Source organism: Triplophysa rosa, unplaced genomic scaffold, assembly GCF_024868665.1.
Source record: "Triplophysa rosa unplaced genomic scaffold, Trosa_1v2 scaffold431, whole genome shotgun sequence".
In the NCBI taxonomy this organism is placed as follows: Eukaryota; Metazoa; Chordata; class Actinopteri; order Cypriniformes; family Nemacheilidae; genus Triplophysa; species Triplophysa rosa.
In genome coordinates, this window is record NW_026634435.1 from 53,711 (window position 1) to 72,360 (window position 18,650).

General features: G+C 42.5%; 1 protein-coding gene across 1 annotated transcript in view; it reads right to left on the bottom strand.

The window, feature by feature from the left end:
* The window catches only part of LOC130550806 (5-hydroxytryptamine receptor 3A-like), a 33,162-nt gene extending 15,123 nt beyond the window's left edge, over positions 1-18,039 (bottom strand). The window contains exons 1-6 of the mRNA XM_057328298.1: positions 17,976-18,039; positions 8,395-8,576; positions 8,255-8,299; positions 8,022-8,131; positions 3,747-3,916; positions 3,362-3,492 (exon numbers count right to left, since the gene is read on the bottom strand). Coding sequence (XP_057184281.1) covers positions 3,362-3,492; positions 3,747-3,916; positions 8,022-8,131; positions 8,255-8,299; positions 8,395-8,576; positions 17,976-18,015 — 678 coding nt within the window. The 5' untranslated portion in view covers positions 18,016-18,039. The remainder of the gene's footprint in view (positions 1-3,361; positions 3,493-3,746; positions 3,917-8,021; positions 8,132-8,254; positions 8,300-8,394; positions 8,577-17,975) is intronic.
* Positions 18,040-18,650: the final 611 nt, after the last annotated feature.

The window sequence follows — 18,650 nt, forward strand, 5'->3', positions numbered from 1 at the left end:
TAGAAGGGAAGGAAGGAGGCGGGAACCGGTGAATATTTAAACATATTTAATCAAAAATAAATAAACAGCATTAAAACAGGCCGGCAGCACCTCACGGACGCCTGCCGGCGACACGAACGTAAACAAAACTTCCGGGCCCGGTCCTCTCTCACCGTATTCTCCTGCCGTTCGTCCTTTTATGCTTCCGCTCTCCTCCGTGAGAGATACGAGGCCGGAATGACGCCCAGCTGACACTCATTATCAATCGCGTCCCGGCCTCGCTTCTTCCTCCCACGGCTCTCGTCACGCCTCCCTCGTCAAAGTGTTTAGCAGAACAAAGAAATCCACACAGGTTTGGAACAACTTGAGGGTGACTAAATGATGACAGAATTTGCATTTCTGGGTGAACTGTCCCTTTAAGCATCCAGCTTAAAGACCCTAACAATACAAAGCCTAGCAACCAGATGGTTCACACCAGAGGCGTTGAAAGAAAAAGTTGTGACACACTTTGATCTTGTCGCCACGCAGTTACGTGAAAAATGGAGCTCTCAAATGTTCCAATCCAAACTGTCAGCCTGTTTGAAAAGGTTTAAATGGGACAGGCAGGGGAAGTGACTGTATTTGCAATCATTTTTGCCAAATATCAACACAATATATGCATTGATTACTATTTAAATTAGTATTTGTTTAATAAGCATTAAGAAAAACAGAATTAATCAATATTTTTGTTTAATTTTACAAGGAACAGTCATTTTTTATCAGTAAATAATCAATGATTGCAAGCAAATGCACAACAAAGAACATGGAAAAATGAACAAGGCAACAAAATTCAGTCAGTAAGACATTTTATTATATAATTTATACAGGGAAGCCATCTGTGTATGGAGGGTATGCAGGTACATATGGGCCTGGGGGTATAGGGGTCCGCAGTCAGGGAGGTCAGAAGAAGGCGGGGATGTAAAGCGATCGCGAATAGACAGAGGGAACGCGATCGCAAATGATCAAAGACGGGAATGTAAAGCAATCGCGATCGGATGGAGGGCGACAACTGTAATGGTATGTAGACCAGGGACACAGACAGATGGAGTCTGTGAGAGATGGCACGTGTGGTTGGAGGCATAAAAATGGCAATTGCAAAAAGTTAGTCCAATTGGGGTGAGTTTAATGTCCAAACAGTGAATATTCCCAGAAAAACAGAGCAAAAAGGGTAAAAACCCGGTATGCAAAAAATAAATAAAACAAAACAAAAAAAAAGATTTACAAGTCCATAGATTCCCAAGGCATTCAGAAAAGTAGTTTCTATAACTTCCAGTTGGTTTTGAGGCAGGACTTAGCTCTGTCCTCGCTTGAACTTAGCTACCACACTCTACTACTCACATTACTCTCTATCGATTCTCCAAGCTAACATTTTACACACCTGTGCTGGCTTATCAGTAATTTCCTAATCGAAGCCACGCCCCTGGAATATACCATTCTACAGGTAAGTTTCTTGTACAATGTGATTTCCAAATAAAATACTTTAAATCATATTAATTGTACTGTGATCAGTCTGATAAATAAATGTTAGTGGTTAGCCGCTAAAAGGTTTTAAGTATGTATAGCATTAAGTGCTACCGCTACACGCTGTTACTTAAACACATAATACACATAGCAATCACCACATCACTCATATATAAAAACATATAATATACAACACATGTAACACATTACATAGGTCTGGATATAATGCTGTCAGTGTCGGCAACCAGACCGTGTTACTGTATATGTAAGTATGTATGTGTGAAATATATGTTTATGTATATAGTTCATGCATAGTCACGGGCTACTTCGTGACAGAGTCAAACAGGTAAGTTTAGTGACAGCAGAGGTTTCAAACAACAGCAGGCAAGTATTGATATCAAATAGAGTCTTCAGAGATGTAACTGATGAAACTGAGAGAGTCTATGGGCCCTATCATACACCCGGCGCAATCCAGTGCCAGCCGCGACGCGAGTGTATTTTGCTAGTTTCAGCCCGACGCAGTTATCATTTTCACGTCCTGCACCACGTTGTTTAAATAGCAAATACACTTGCGCTCATTTGTGCGTCCATGGGCGTGCTGGTCTGAAACGAGGTGTGTTCAGGTACACTGCTGGCGCGTTGCTATTTTGAGGCAACTGAAAACGGCCACCTATTGACTGACTGAAACCTGTTCCAAAGTCAATGGTCAATTATCCAAAGGTACATCAACGGTACTCCAGAGAGATTGTAACGCCCTGAGACTGTAACAGTAATGCCTAAGTTGTTGAGTCTCCCCCGGGAACAATAATAGATCAACCACATTCCAAGTCTACCACCCAGTAACAGCCGGGCCACACATACTCCGTGTGCAGTGCGTATGCGGTGTGTAGAGCAACACGTATGCAGTGCAGATCCGTCATGCGCCATTGGGCTTCCACACATACTACGTTACGTTTGCGCACTAGCGGTCCGCATCTTCTGTGTGAATTCGTGTTCATTTTGAGCATGATACGTGTGCTATCACTTTAAAACAGTCCGTGCCGTACAGCAAAAATAGACTCGATGCGTAAACGATCGCTGCACTGATGCAACGCACCGCATCTGCAGTGGACGGACCGCACCGCACACGCGTGCTGTGTGAATGATCTCATCCATTAACATGGGCACGTAAAAAAATACGCAGCGCATACGCACTGCACACGGAGTATGTGTGGCCCGGCCATAAGGCAACAACAAATATCTGCAACAAAGTTGAGCTTAGGAGAGCAAACCTTTACTTCAAGGTACCATCATCTGTGAGTTCCAGATAGGTAGGACCCTATAGTGCTTCAAGAGATCAGCATCCCACAGCGCTTTGTGTTCAAGGCTGTTAACGGAATCCGACTCCTTTCCCACTGCAGCACAGCTCAGCCTGACCACTGGAAGACGTGCCCCCACCGGACTGCTCACACGACCGTACGGAACGTAATTATCACTAATACAACCTCTTTCCAGATGACTTGGCATTATTGTATTCCAGGGGTGTCTAAAGTTGGAGATGGAGCTAAACTCACCGGCCCTCCAGGACCGACTTTGGACACCCCTGGTGTATTTTGTCAGTTTATGTGGATCTTAGTTGCCTTTGATATTACATAGCTGTTTATCAAGTAGATAGCAGATAACCCAGGTGATTAACTTTCTCTTAACTTTCTCGTTTACATATTTTTTCTTATTGTATGATCTATTTGGATCAATTTGTATTGTTAAATTGAAATTGCCCAGATTTAAACGGAGGGAGAGGTCATCTGACACACACACACACACTCATTAAAAATGAAGCTTTAAATTATATACAAGTATTATTAGCATCATGATGGATTATGATGTACTCTCTGCACTGTACCTTATATATAACATTGCCTCTGTGATCAACTGATTGTGTTATATCGAGAAGTTGCCACTCTCCTGGGATCTTAAAAGACTGCTTGTATGCCGAAGTACTGTCTGAAACGCCGAAAATGTCTATCTCATAGTCTGTGGGCAAATATTAACACAGGATTAACATTTAAATTTGAATGTTTATTAATGTTACATTGAAGTTAAACAATTCAAAATGTCACTTATAACAGTTATATTTCATATACAGTATACATGTATGTTTTCAACCCATGGTTGTACCTCCAAATTTGCTGTTTTTCAGACAATGGAAAGAGCATTGTCTTTTTAAAATTAATAAATAGTGTGTGTGTGCGTGCGTGCGTGCACTGATTTCTGGGTTTTAGATTTACCTCTATAAATGAAGGATCGAAAGGTTAGACTGCAGACTTGTGTATCAAAGGGAAACCTGTACAGATCCATGCTACAGGCAGTGGTCAGAGATAAAATGTCCTCCATGCTTACAGAACCCTTTCGAACTTCAACATATTGAGACTCTGCTGCTGCAAATTCTGTCTTGATACTAAAAGAACAAAATGAAATATACTGAGGCTGGATTCTCGAATCTGTTCTTAAGATCAATATAAATTATATAGGAAGTTCATAAGAATGTTCCTAAGTGTGATTCTCGAACATTTTTTAAGAAGTTCTAAAATAGAACATCTTCATTTTTTTCTGAGAATAAATTACATGTTTTGTAAATGATTATACTGAGGTAACAGTATATTTATCTATCCAATAAACTTTATTTGTGTAACAAGCGCCTTACATTCTCATGTATATACATATTAGTGTGTGATGTGTTAAAAGGCATTAACAAACGCATGCTTAATTGTTAGCTAGCAATATAATATTATATGTATTAATATACTTTTTGTGTGTTACGGCGTCATAACATTTGTGACCCTCTCCCGTTATTCCAGAATAAATGTAAGGTTTAAGACAACTGTGAGGTATCCTTTAACTTGAAGATGTTACTTATGACAGCGTTTTCTACGAGAATTTGGATTCATTCTAAATTTTTCCCAAGATCAATCTTGAGAAAAAAATAAGAACTATCTTAAGAAGTTTTTTCTTCTGGAATACAAAATATTCCTAACTCATTTCATAAATTAGAAATTAAGAAAAATATGGCAATAACGAAGAGTTTTGTGAATCTGGCCCCCGATGACTAGAGACATTAGATACACACTTGTGAAAAGGTGATACAGAATTAAAAAGAGGTAACAAGTCACTAGCTAGAGAAATTATTACAGTAAAAATATTAACTGAAATTATGAAGAGCACAACAACAACAAAAAAGCAAAACGTCTCAGTTACGACTGTAACCTGCATTCCCTGATGGAGGGAACGAGACGTTGTGTTGAGAGACAGACTGGGGTTTGATCTTGAGAACCTATCATCTCCGAGAGGAATTTTAAAACGCCAATGGGCTTGGCGAATGGCACACGCACGCCAGTCCCCGCCCCGTGCATACGGGTTTAACAGGGAGATGGCGGCGGCCATTCACTCATCTTTTGGGCTGAGGAACCTGAGAGGTATCTCCCGGTCGCTGCAGCGTGTCGGCGAAGCGTTGTGTCATGACGACGTTGTGTTGAGAGACAGACTGGGGACCTATCTTTACACGCCACAGCGCTGAGCCGTATCACAACCTCAAACTACCGGGCCCGAATTCTAGGCACCCATGAGACACGGAGAATGCCTGGAGGTCCCCCACCCTCTTGATAGAAGCGAGCGCCATCAAGAGTGTCATCTTCATCGTCAGATGAGGAAGACTGGCGTCTCTGAGGGGCTCGAAAGGGGCCATACCAAGGCCCTGTAAGACCACATTAAGGTCCCAAGAGGGTACGGAGCGCGGTCGAGGTGGATTCACCCTTCTCGCACTCCTAAGTAAACTGGTGACCAGGTCATGTTGGCCGAGAGACTTACCCTCCACGAGATCGTGATGAGTGGCAATAGCGGCTACATACACTTTCAACGTGGATGGGTAGAGGTTACTCTCGAGTCTCTCTTGTAGGAAGGCCAACGCTGACCCGATTGAGCAATTCCGTGGGTTCTCTTATAAGCGTATAGACGCCTAGTGGCGGGGGCTCTAGCCTGCAGGACGGTCTCTCTGACCACCGGCGGCAAGCCACTCAAGGTCTCCTCGTCCTGTCCAGGGGCCAGACATGGAGATTCTAGAGGCCTGGCTTGGGGTGCCACACCGTGCCCTTCCCCTGCGACAGAAGGTCCTTCGTCAGGGGAATCGGCCAGGGGGGAACTTTCGTCAGAGTACTTGATGTCCCTCTTCCCTGACCTTGCACAGGACCTGTGGACCGTAATGCGCCTGGTGCCGGTGTGCCACGCCGTCCAGGGAACACAACTCTGAAGCCAGTGCTGAAGCGGCCGTATGTGCATCAACCCGAGAGGGATTACCCCTGTTGAGGATGCCATGTGCCCCAGGAGCCTCTGAAAATGTTTCAGCGGGACCGCTGGAGTCCGCCTGACAAGTTTCAGACAGTTCAGCACCGACTGCGCACGCTCGTTGGTGAGACGCGCTGACATACGGACAGAGTCTAGTTCCATACCGAGATAAGAGGAGCTCTGCGCTGGGGAGAGCTTGCACTTTTCTCGGTTGACCCGTAGGCCCAGACGGTCTAGGTGCCAGAGCACGAGGTCCCTGTGCGTACACAACACATCTCGCGAGTGTGCCAAGATAAGCCAGTCGTCGAGATAGTTGAGTATCCGCACGCCTTGCTCCCTGAGGGGCGCTAAGGCAGCCTCTACGAGTTTGGTAAAAACCCGAGTAGACAGGGCCAGACCGAAGGGCAGGACCTTGTACTGATACACTCTTCCCTCGAACCGCAGGAACGGTCTGTGTCAAGGGAGGATGGAGACGTGAAAGTACACGTCCTTTAGGTCGATTGCCACGAACCAATCTTGGTGACGAGCTGAGCCCAAGATGCGGTTCTTGCATCAGCATCCTGAATGGCAGCTTGTGTAGGTGCTTGTTCAGGAGGCGCAGATGCAGAATGGGGCGCAGCCCCCCACCTTTTTGGGCACTATGAAGGTACGGGCTGTAAAACCCGGAAGACATCTCGGTTAGAATAACGGGTTCGATCGCACCTTTCGCCAGAAGGGCGGCAACCTCGTCCCGAAGCACGGGAGCGTTCTCCCCTCGAACCGAGGTGTGGAGAATGCCCCGAAACTTGGGCGGGCGCCTGGCGAACTGGATCACATAACCGAGACGGATCGTCCTCTCTAGCCAGCGTGACGGGCTGGTGCACTCTTGCCATGCACCCAAGAACCGTGACAGCGGAACCAGAGGGACGATCTGCTTCACCGTGCCGTGGGAGGCTGGTTCGGTGACTGACAGAGCGGTCACCTTGCACGGGGCGGAACCCCGGGGAGGTCGACGGCTCTGTTGAGTTACCTGCTTGTTGTCGCTGACCGACGCAACATCCGGTAGAGCTTGCGGCCGGCAGCTTGGTCCGTCCAAGACACCGTTGAGTCGAGGGTGCTGTGGAGGAAGAAAACCCAGGGAAAAACTCTCTTTTTGTGAGAATGTGGGACTTGAATGGGACTTGATGGGAACGTATCAGGGAACGTCCCTCTCCGACCCGTGGGCGCTGGTATGGCCGGGGTCGGGCCCGATGTTGACTGTTGTCCTCTTAGTGGCCTGCTGACGGGGGGCAGATGCCTTCTTCTGCAGGGGTCTGCGTCTCGGGTGGGCCGTCGTCTGGGAGGGCCTTGGAACCGGAGGAGTTACTGCAGGGGGGTGGGGCGGGCCTGCTGGGAAGCAGGCTGCGCTCGGGACCGTGACGACCAATAGGTGGTCTGTTTAATCACCTCAGTCTGCTTCTGCACTGCGGAGAGTTGTTGTGACACATCCTCCACGGTGTCACCAAACAGCTGTGAGAAATTTGCTCTTTTAGGTCTGTAGCTCGCTGCCGAGACGCCCAGGGTAGTCCGCTATCAGGAGGGAGAAGTCCGCTGCTCTGCGTCGTAAATCCAGCAGTAAAGAGTCTCGAAGAGATAAACGCTTGACAATCATGCCACGCAGGGTACGAAGAACGAAGGATGAGTGAATGGCCGCCGCCATCTCCCTTTTATACCCGTATGCACGGGGCGGGGACTGGCGTGTGTGTGCCATTCGCCAAACCCATTGGCGTTTTAAAATTCCTCTCGGAGATGATAGGTTCTTAAGATCAAACCCCAGTCTGTCTCTCAACACAATGTCGAGAGACCGACTGAAGGGGAACCAAAGTTTACAACACAGCAAAATTAAGAAACCAATGGAAATAAGCCCAATCACTTGGAGGCAGATGCTCCAGTGAACATAACAATCTATCCACATGTTTCCATAGGGGAAGTGAATTGCTGCACTGTCAATGTATAATCAATGTATAATTAAATAAAATCAACATGCTTTTGCACAAGTGTACAACTTGCAGAAGGTATGCCTATAAAATCAAAAACATAATGCTCCATTGGACAGGCACATTGCTTGTATTTTTTGTTGTGTCCTAATGTTGTGCACTTTGTTTTGCTTTGTACATTTCATTGTGTTGTGCACCTCTGAATGACTGTAACTATCCATAATTATGAAGTTGTCATTAATGGCCAAAAACACTTTGAAATGTTCTTACCTTTCTTGTACGGCAATGTTTGGAGTCCAAAACAAATCTTTTCGAGTTATGAATGAATAAATGTTACAATATTTTGAGCTGTCCCAATCCATCCTCATGTCGGTCCACCACTAGAAAAGTGTTTGAAGATATAATTGACAATAAAATAAAGTGTAATATCATACAGTACATGGTGAAAGTTTACAAATCTGAGTAAAACTGTAGAGTTCTAAAAGAGTTCTAAAAACACTTACAGTGTAAATTTTTAGTTGTGTTGTGATGCTCTGGGCTTTTTCATTCTGTGGTTAAAAGCAAATGTTTAGTGGTGAAACCTTTTGACATCTCATGTTCATACTGCAATGATTAGTATGAGAAGGTAAATAATGTATCATACCACATCTGTGATGGAGGTCACAAACAGGAGTATATAAACCATAATAGCATCTGTATTTTTAGTTACGGGCCGAATATACTTCACCAGACTTTTGTCGTTAAACAGGCCAAGATTTTCAAAAAGTGCAGCATGAGCATTATCATATTCTGAAGAGTTGCATACTTGATCAGCAGACACCCACCCTGCAGAAGTCACACATTATTTAATACAATTCAATATGTTCTTTAAGCTAACATTAAGTACCAAAAAAATCTGGTTGAAAACATTTCCTATGAAGCAGGCATTCAAGATTGATAACAGTCAAAATGTATTATAATAATGTATTGTTGATGTTAGAAATTAGAAATTAATTTCTAATGAAATTCTAATTAGGGGTCAACCCACGAAGTGGCGTAGACACCTGTTGTATCCATTAGTTTTCCTATTATTAGGTTTCAAGCCCCGAAGCGATAGGAAAGTTATGAAATTTTGGACACAGTTAGAGGACAGTCTCGTATGTTACCATGGCAAATTTAAAGTCTCTAAATCAATCCCTCTAGCGCCACCAACAGTCCAGAGTTGCAATGTTGCATTCCAACATTTTAGCCCGTAACTTTTGAACCGTAGGTATAAAAAAAATTATTGTTTCCACTGAATCCCTGCTCATGCTGATTCGAATGGACCCTATGACGTCATTTCCATTAAAATTTCCCTGCCATTTTTAATTTTGAAAAAAACCCTACTTGTTCGAACTCGTCCTAGACCATTTGTCCGATTTGCGTGAATTTTGTTGTTTAGCATCTAGAGACAGTGCTGACAAAAAGCTATTAATAGATTTTCGATTAGTCTACCCGTTCTCGTGTAGCACTTCAACGAATTCGACAGAGAGCTCACCAAAACATATTTGATGCTGTATCACCAAACTTTCATGTATCGACATGAAACTTGGTGTGTGCTTCATTACATGCCTGGCCTGAGGTAACCTGTTGTGTTTCACCGCAGCGCCACCTAGTGCTCCAGAGTTACAAAAAAGGCTGTTTTAGATTATAACTTTTGAACAGTTTGGCCAAAAATCATTAAGTTAGTCTATTTACAATCAGGGTAGCATGCCGAGTCAAACGATATCCAGTTTTCAAATGTTGGACATTTTGGGCATAGGCCATATTGAATAAAGTAGTAAAATGCTGTATTTTATGAACGCATTAGTGTATCATTAAAAAACATGGTATGGTGCCCGGACAGAGCCTATTCAATTTCAGGCCAGCACCACCTAGTGGTAAGAAAAATGTTTCACAGGCCTATAGCTTTGTATGCAGTTGACAGATTTTCATGGTAATTATTTCCTTATATTCCTCAATCCTTGCTAATCCAAGGATACCAAGCATGCCAGGTTTCACCTAATGGTTTGCCCAGCATCGCGTTTTAGCACTTAAAGAACAATCGCGAATATCTTCACAACCATTACTCCGATCAAGGCAAAACCACTGTAGAAAACACAAAACCTTAGCTAGTTTACTAAATGTCACAGGCCAAATGTCAAAATTTCCATGGGGAGTGGCCAAAAATGTGAAACAGTTTGACGTTAAATTTGTATGCTTTTGTGAGTATGTTTGCTTAGACTTCTAAATGAAATGAGATATTTTCACCATATTTGATACAATGATTTATGGGTACAGTCTGTGGACACACAAAAAAGGTTGGCCTTATAATTGAACAAAATATAAAATTGGGTCTGATTACCTTCAAAATTCACACTGCAAAAGTTTGGGTATTGACACGAAAGTTTGTATGTATATTGTATGTTATGCGAGACATTAAATTCTTACCAATAATGCAGTAAGATCAGCAAAGAGGAAATATTATGCGGATTTACTTGAAAGATCACAAAATAATCCCACTATTTTATTTGACACCATTAAGTCAGTGATAAATCCAAACACTACAAATCTTGTAACGGCCACTCTCTCGTGTGATGAGTTTCTGAATTTCTTTGTACGAAAAATTGAGGCGTTGAGAATTCACGTTACTGCGAGTCCCGTTGTTTTAATGGGTACTTGCTCCACTCCTGCGGTGTTTGACCAGTTTTCTCCAATTTCACTACAGTCCCTGGCAGAAGTAGTCTCCAAATTGAAGTCTACAAACTGTGAAAATGATGTTATTCCCTCAAAACTAATCAAGAATGTTTTTGAGTTTATTGGCCCTAGTATACTGACCTTGATAAACAGAAACTTTGAAACCGCTGTGGTCCCCTCGCAATTTAAGCACGCTACAGTTCATCCTCTTCTGAAGAAAACTAATTTGGATCCTAATGTTTTATCGAATTATAGGCCTATTTCTAAGTTGCCATTCTTATAGCACGGAGACAGCTCTGCTAAAAGTCCAAAATGAGGTTCAGTTCAAACCCGGTGGTACTGGTCCTACTTGACCTGAGTGCAGCTTTTGACACCATCGATCACAATGTCCTCATCTCCCATCTAGAAAGAACGCTCGGCATCCGGGACAAGGCACTTGAGTGGTTTAAGTCCTTTTTGTTTAGCAGAACATTTTCTGTTCATTTTGGTCAAAAACACTCCAGAAAGGCCCCTCTGTCTAGCGAGGTCCCGCAAGGATCCATTCTTGGCCCTATTCTTTTTTCATTATACATGTTGCCTCTGGGTTTTATTTTCCGTAAGCATTGTGTATCCTTTCACTGTTATGCAGATGACACACAGGTTTATTTACCCCTAAAGAAGCATGATAAGGGTTCTCTTGATTCATTACTGAGATGCCTACACGAAGTTAAATCTTGGATGTCACAGAACTACCTGAATCTAAATGACAGCAAAACTGAAATAATCTGGTTTGGCGCCCCAAATTCCCAAGGTATCTTTGACCTGGGTGAGCTAACCCCATTTAGTAAATCGGTGGTGAGGAATCTGGGTGTTAAATTTGATTGCCATTTGAAATTTGATGCACAGATCAACTCAGTGGTTAAATCTTGCTTCTTCCAGCTAAGATTAATAGCTAAGGTAAAATCCTTTCTGTCCCCAAAGGCCCTTGAATTGATTATCCATGCTTTCATTTTCGGAAGACTTGACTGTTGTAACTCTCTGTATACTGGTATAAGTCAAGACGGCTTCAGCACGTCCAAAATGCTGCAGCTAGACTTTTAACTGGTACCAGGAAAAGGGAGCATGTAACACCGATTCTACACTCCCTTCACTGGCTGCCGGTGAAATATAGAATTCACCTGAAATTGTTGATTATGGTTTATAAAGCTCTTCATAATCTAGCCCCGTCTTATTTAACTGCTCTCCTTCTTGTACATAAGACAACTCGATCCCTCAGGTCACAAAATCAGATGATCCTGGACATTCCTAGGTCCAGATTAAGGTCAAATGGCGATCGGGCATTTGCGGTTGCAGCCCCTAAACTGTGGAATGACTTGCCCCATCCATTTTAGGCTTGCCCCTTCCATAGGCATTTTTTAGGTACGTGTTTGTTTTATTGTTTTCTATTTTATGGTCTATTGCTTTTGTATTACCTCTATATTGTACAGCACATTGGTCAACTTCACGTTGTGTTTAATTGTGCTATATAAATAAATTAAAACAAACAAACAAAACAAACAAAGATTTACGAGGTGATAAAAAAGAACCGATGAAGATAGAAGAAAATCAAGTGTAGTGTTAGTTCTGGCAGGTCACGTGAGTCTAGCTTGCATCAGCCGATGCAGGTGCAGCTAATCAACGTTAACCAATAGTCATACAACACACACTAGACTGCATCCTATTTAAGTTGCCTTTCTTTGCTCCTTATCAGCTGCTTAATCGTGCTGCACTCAAAACTTGTTATCGCCATCCACGATCATGCAGCTTGCAAGTTGTTTGGATATATGCAACACACTGTTGCCGCTCATCCAGGTGTACAGTATATGTAAGCAGTATGGGTTTTAAGCCCTCGTTAATGAACTACTTCGCTCGATACGCTCACTAATTGTTCGAATATGCAACGCGCTATTGCAAATCATATACTGTAGATGGTTGTTGGATAATTTTAGCTTTACCTCCACTATCGCAACTACTGTGTTTGATCTCACTTGCCAGCACGGGTGCTTTTCTCTCGGCGTCTGTTCCATTAAGCAAGCAGCGGTGATCTGACAGTACTAAGCTCACCGGAGAATGCATATTATAACGGTATTTCCAAGAGTCAACCGTTTGTTTTATGTATTTAGCTATACATTGCATGTTGTTCCCGCTTACGTCTCGCTCAAAATAACTCGGGCAGTCGTTAGAGTCTATGTAAGATCAGGACGTACCTGATCAGTGCTTAAGTGCGAGATCTTCTTCTCTTGTCTGCACAACGCGAACACCGTGTCTCAGACATTGCAAGCCAGAAGTAAGTTATTACACCCTGGATGTTATTGCATTTGGCACATAGACGCTTGCAGAATAAGTAACAACAGTGTTTCGAGTCATTCACATGAGCGGTGGAATTGCCACGTGGCAGCCGTCTTCAGCCGATGTGGCAGCCGCAGCAGTTCACAGAAAGATAAAATATTTTATCTTCAGCTGCGCCTGCCGCACAGAGCCGTGCCTATGGAAGTTGCAGGATTTTGGATGCACGAGCACCCCTTGCACACCGCCTCCGCTCCGCCAATGAAACAGCCCGCGTTTTGCGGCTTACCGCATGTTTCCCTTTGAAAATGAACTAGACAATCGCGACAGCCGCGTACCGTGTGAATCCATCATAGTGAACGTTTGGGTGACACTCTCATTCTCCACGTTTCTCATCAAGTGCTTGCTGTTTGCGCTCTGCTTGCTTAAGCTCATCAACATGGCTCTCAAGTTTCCGCGAGTCATTTCAAGCAGTTCACATACACCGCACCTGTATTTCTCACACTGAGAAGTGAGGGGATAAATTTCCCACACCATACATTTAATATTTTATGTCAGGTCCCGGGTTTGAGCACCTGTTTGTTTTGTTCTTTGTCGATCACGTGGTGCAGTTTGACAGCTCACCATGCGCTCGGTGTCTGCGTCATTTACCCCGCCCCCTCGTTTCACTATTTCCCGCTCATTATTGTTTCACTCTCCTCACCTGGTTTCACTTTGGCTTTCCTCTCTCCCCTCTTGGTTGCTCATCACGCTATGATTTCCTCCTCTATATTACCCAACGGGTTTTTCTCTGTCCTGTGTTGGTCCGTTAATGTTGGTTGAGTGTTGTTCCTCTGATTTAATCTGGGTTTAAAGCCTTCCTAATCACTCTTTGTGTCTAGGCTCCAGCTCTAGTTTGTATACACAGTGCCTGCCTTTCGCCTGTCTGCAGTTCCGGCTCAACCCTTCCCTTCAGTGAGACTCCGGCTGCTCTAGTGTCTTTCAGTGGAGGTTTTTTCTCCTTGGCGTTGCCAAGGCTTGGATCTTGTGGACTTTACCTAGTACCCTGCCTTGTGGAGATTCGTCTAGTACCCTGCCTTGTGGAAATCTGTCTAGCACCTTGTCTTGTGGAGATTTGTCTATCAACTTGCCTTGTGGATATTAGTATGGTAACTTGCCTTGGGGAGATTTTTCTAGGACCCTGCCTTGTGGAGATTCATCTTGCATCCTGCATTCCACCTTGTGTAGTGGAACACTCTGTCGAACTCTGTCCTGCGGAATTTGTTTGATCTCTGCCTTGTGGAATATTCAGAACTGTGCCCTACCGAATTATGAGATTCTTACTCTTTATTGTGGGACTCTTATTTTTTTGGACTCTGCCTTATGTTATACTTTGGTTTGTTTCATGAAGAATTATTGTTTTGTGGAACTCAGTATTGAGGAACTACGTCCCCATGTGGTGGGAACTTATTTTTTTATCTACCTCCTTGCAGTATTATAATACCCATTCCCCTTATCACTACGGCCGTGCGCTCGAGCCCTTGCCCCTTATTTATCCCTTTTACCCGATCTGGGCAAGTACCCTCTGCCTTGGCGGACTCTTCCCTGAGGTTTTGCTTGAGCTTTTGTTTTATGTGAGGTATTGTAATAGACTCTTATCATACATCTGACTCTGAGTTTTCCGTGACAATTTTAGGCACAATACAGAGAGAAGTTCTCTGCAGAGTTCATGAATGTCGTGAGTTATACAGATTCAAATGTGTGTATCCAGGTAAATCGTGTGATCCTTCTGCAATAGATAACTCCTTCAATTGAATGCGATCATGATAGTGAGAGCTGATGTTGGGGTATATAGCCAAATTTTGTGCTTATTATAAATGCAGTCACAATGTCTATCTGTTTTGCAACCAGATAGCTTTAGGCTACCTGAAACTAAAGGAAAATGTATTTCAGAATTTTATCACGATTTTCCTGCATCTTTTCAGTTAAGACTGCTCTTAAGGTAGAGCGCTCTGGCTATCTTATCAGTAAGTTTTACACACAGGGTGTATGCTGCTTACCCTGCCTGCTTACCTCTCAGTTCTCCGCTCACCCCTTCCTTTCGAGCACAACAGTGGCCGCCACAGTACAAAAATTATTTTTTCTACACTTACAAGGAAGAAAAGTTACTTCTCTCGGAGGTTAGGCCCGATAGCTAAAGCTATCAAAAAACTGTTTTCATTTACATTGCTAAAGTTTGATTAACTTACTGGTCCAGCAAAAAAAGGCAACTTCAGTGTCGCTTTGAAAACATTTATCTTTCATCAGCACCTTCCATCTGGGAATAGCTTCACCAATGTTTATCCTGGATTTCTGCTGTCGTCTGTCCATACTTCGTCTGGCAGCATCACGTTTGTGCTTCTTTGCCGAGGGAGATTCATGCTCTGTCGGCTCTTGTGCACAATATGCATGGTCTTCCATTTGATCAAAACTTCTAACAATCTACGCTTCGAATACGCAAGACGACTACTACTAGTAAGTTATTTCTTATCCTCCTCCTACTACTACTTCTTCTTCGTGCATCTTCAACTTAGTGATGATGCAAGCTGCCTCTAAAAAAACACACTAAGAAGAACAACATATATACAAAACAAGCTTTGTAGAGCTGTTTGTCCGTTTATGGCTACTGTACAAAACATTGTGGCGTAACATGGCAAATTCCATGTATGTAGGCCCGCTCTGTATGTAGATAGAAATAGCTTATTCTAAGGAAATACAAACATCATGGTTCATTACGTAAGGTCTTTATACACCTCTGAAGAAATCGTTTTGTATATTATATTGCATTTCTGTCAATAGATCCCCCTAAAAATCCCACACTGGACCTTTAACCATGATTGCCAGGTTAGCCTTCAATGGCAAAGAGTAGGCTACATTATTACCCCATGTCCACAACAGACGCAATTCAACATTGCAACACATTAGAAATAATAGTTTTTCCATTATAGACGAATTCGGATGATGTAAACAACCCTGGTCCAGACCACCTACTTTGTTTCAGTTTTTTACACTACACAAACGTTTGAATTAAAATACAACCAATAGATTTATAACATACAACATTTAAAATGATATGTTAAACAAATATATTTAAGATTCAATTACACGTGTGAGAGTTAAAATAAAATAAAACTCAAACTGGAAGTCGTTCTGGACCAGTGTTTACATCTCACGATCGTGGTATATTTAGGGTTGTTGTCCACGCCAGCTGCATTGCTAAGATATGAGATAGGCTACAATGGATTCTATATATATTCTATACACAGTGTTTAGTCAAGTGTTTGGTTTAAAAAATAATGGCAGGTTGCAACATTACAATAATGTAGGCAATTGCCTAGGATGCCGCATTTTTATAGTCAGTTGTTTTCTTAATATAACACGGACGGACATCTAAGGGGACGATTCACATTTCGCGTCTTTTGCGCGAACAAGTTTGTTATTTTAAATGTACACGTGGCAGGCGCGCATCGAGATGGAAATAATTCAACTTTACAGAGTGCCGCGCACACCGCGGATCATGTGACAAGAGAAAGCGAAATGTTAAGGAGCGGGTATACTTGACTTTCCACGTCCATGTCCGTCTCGAGCACAAACGCATCCGCACAGCTTCTTGAGCATACTCATCACGGATTAAGTGTGGACGTCCGAGTTCGACACATGCGCAGTACAAATGAGTATGTGTGCTCTACCAGACCGTCAGAGGGCAGCGCTGCGTCGCGTCATTCACAGACCCACTGCAAGTTAATGAGAGAGGAAGTCATTCGCCATAGCAAACAATCCGCGCAAACAGCAAGACAACAAAGAACAACAACCAAACAGTATGGAGAAGCATATGCTTCTAAGCTTACTGTTCTTGGTTTGAGCGGCACACTGCACACTTTCTGTGTGTGTATTGACCCCGAGTGGACTAGTTCACTTTTTCACTTATGCGCTGTTGTACGCATCACGTCAGCGCGGTCTCAAAAAATGGGCTGCACGCGGACGGGGTGTGCGGACCCTTCTGATGACAAAAATGCGGACGGCGTGCGATGCGGACGGGCGGACTGACGGACCGACCATACGTCTGCCGTTAATCACCCCTAAGCAACCCCCTTTGCTGGGCCCTCTCTGTCTATATCTCTTTCACTTTTTAAACTTGCACTGCTCTCATGCGCCACCACTGTGATATCTTCTGACAGTTTAAAAGGAGGCTTAATTTTTGTTACTTAAAGCCAACAAAGATAAATATTTTGATCACATTTTAAAGACTTGTTTATAACAGACCGCTCATTAGTTAATTGTTTGATAATGTGCAATGTCAAGAAATATTACTTTGAATACATTATAACTATCGTCACTATGTGGACTTTATCCTGTGATATAAATTATCATTCTCTTTCATTTTAAGTGTTATTTATGCAAGACATAATGTATCTGCCGAGGTTAATTCTGCTATAACAACTGCCTGGAATACGAAATATATTATCTCATGCAGAATTTACGTGAGGAAAGCCCATTTTTCTTTCAGTTTTAAAAGATTAAGTTCATACGGGATGAACACGCAATTTGGCTAATTTATTCATAAATATAATATCATACTGTTCATGTTAATATTAGGCTTATGTAACGTACCAATTCAGTGACTTAAGAGTTTGTGGGTAACAAAATTGAAGTTCAATTTAGGGGTTAATGGTAAATCAACATGACTTGCAGTACCCGAATTACAGTGTGTTATTAGTTTTGAGCAGTCATGGGGATTAACACACCTTGGAATGTTGCGATTAACACCGTGTCTACACCGGACGCGACCGGCGCGACGCAACAAAAGACATTAAAGGGGTTCTAACGCATTACAACCCATTAAAATTTTAAATTTTGTCCACACTGGATTCGGCACGTTGTAATGTCGCGTCCGGTGTAGACACAGTGTTACAAATCATTTTTGTAAATGAACACAGATTTTTTATAAGGCATTATAATGCATTAAGAATGCAGGCTACATAGAAAGTAGGCTACCTATTCTTTAACATTAACCCAACACAGACAAAAACTACACAGAGAGGTACCTAAGCACAAGACTCTATCTAGTTTTAAAATGAACTAAACATAATTTCTATATGTTAAAGTGTCTTTAAAAACCTTCTGTGGTACTTTCAAATTAACGTGTTTTATCTGAGACAATGAAAAAATACGTTATTAAAATTATAATTATATTTTTAAAAGACTTACAGACTAGTGAAAGAGACAAAATGAGCCAGTGTAGGTACATGGTCAGCAGTTCTGCAAAATCTGCTGGAGGATGAAGATTGACTCTCACTGTCATTTGCTCATATTTATACACTTAGTGCGAAACACGCCCCACCTGCTGCTATTGTTCTTCTGTTGTACCCCTAACAGAAATCCACTTTCTATTTTGTGTAGCTTAACAATCTTTTGCTGCACTTCAGAACTATATTCTTTGGTTTTGCCCATTGTGATGAATGATTAAGGGGGTTTTTGGGCTTTGTGTTACTAACATTTATTCTCCTGTGCAACAAGAAGTCATGACTGGACAACAACATATTTCTAGTCACCTTGGTGTGTTCATAAAATTTAAATATTAATGGGAATATACTTGGGAGATATTTTACTCATAAGAATTTTTTGGGGTGACAATAATTGTGGCCAGGGGGTATTAGGGGAAACTTTTTTTCACAATGTGATATCTCCACCCACTTCCAATTGTTTTGATTTAATGAAATGTTGGAATTTTGTAGATTTTTTTACAAAAGATTGGTAACTCTTTAAACAGAATTTACAGCGTAACTAATTGTAACAATAATGTACCTCTACAGTACACATCTGTAGGTAAAGGGGAACAATATGCAAAGTTTGGGGAAAAAAGGGGTAATAGTAAGGAAAATA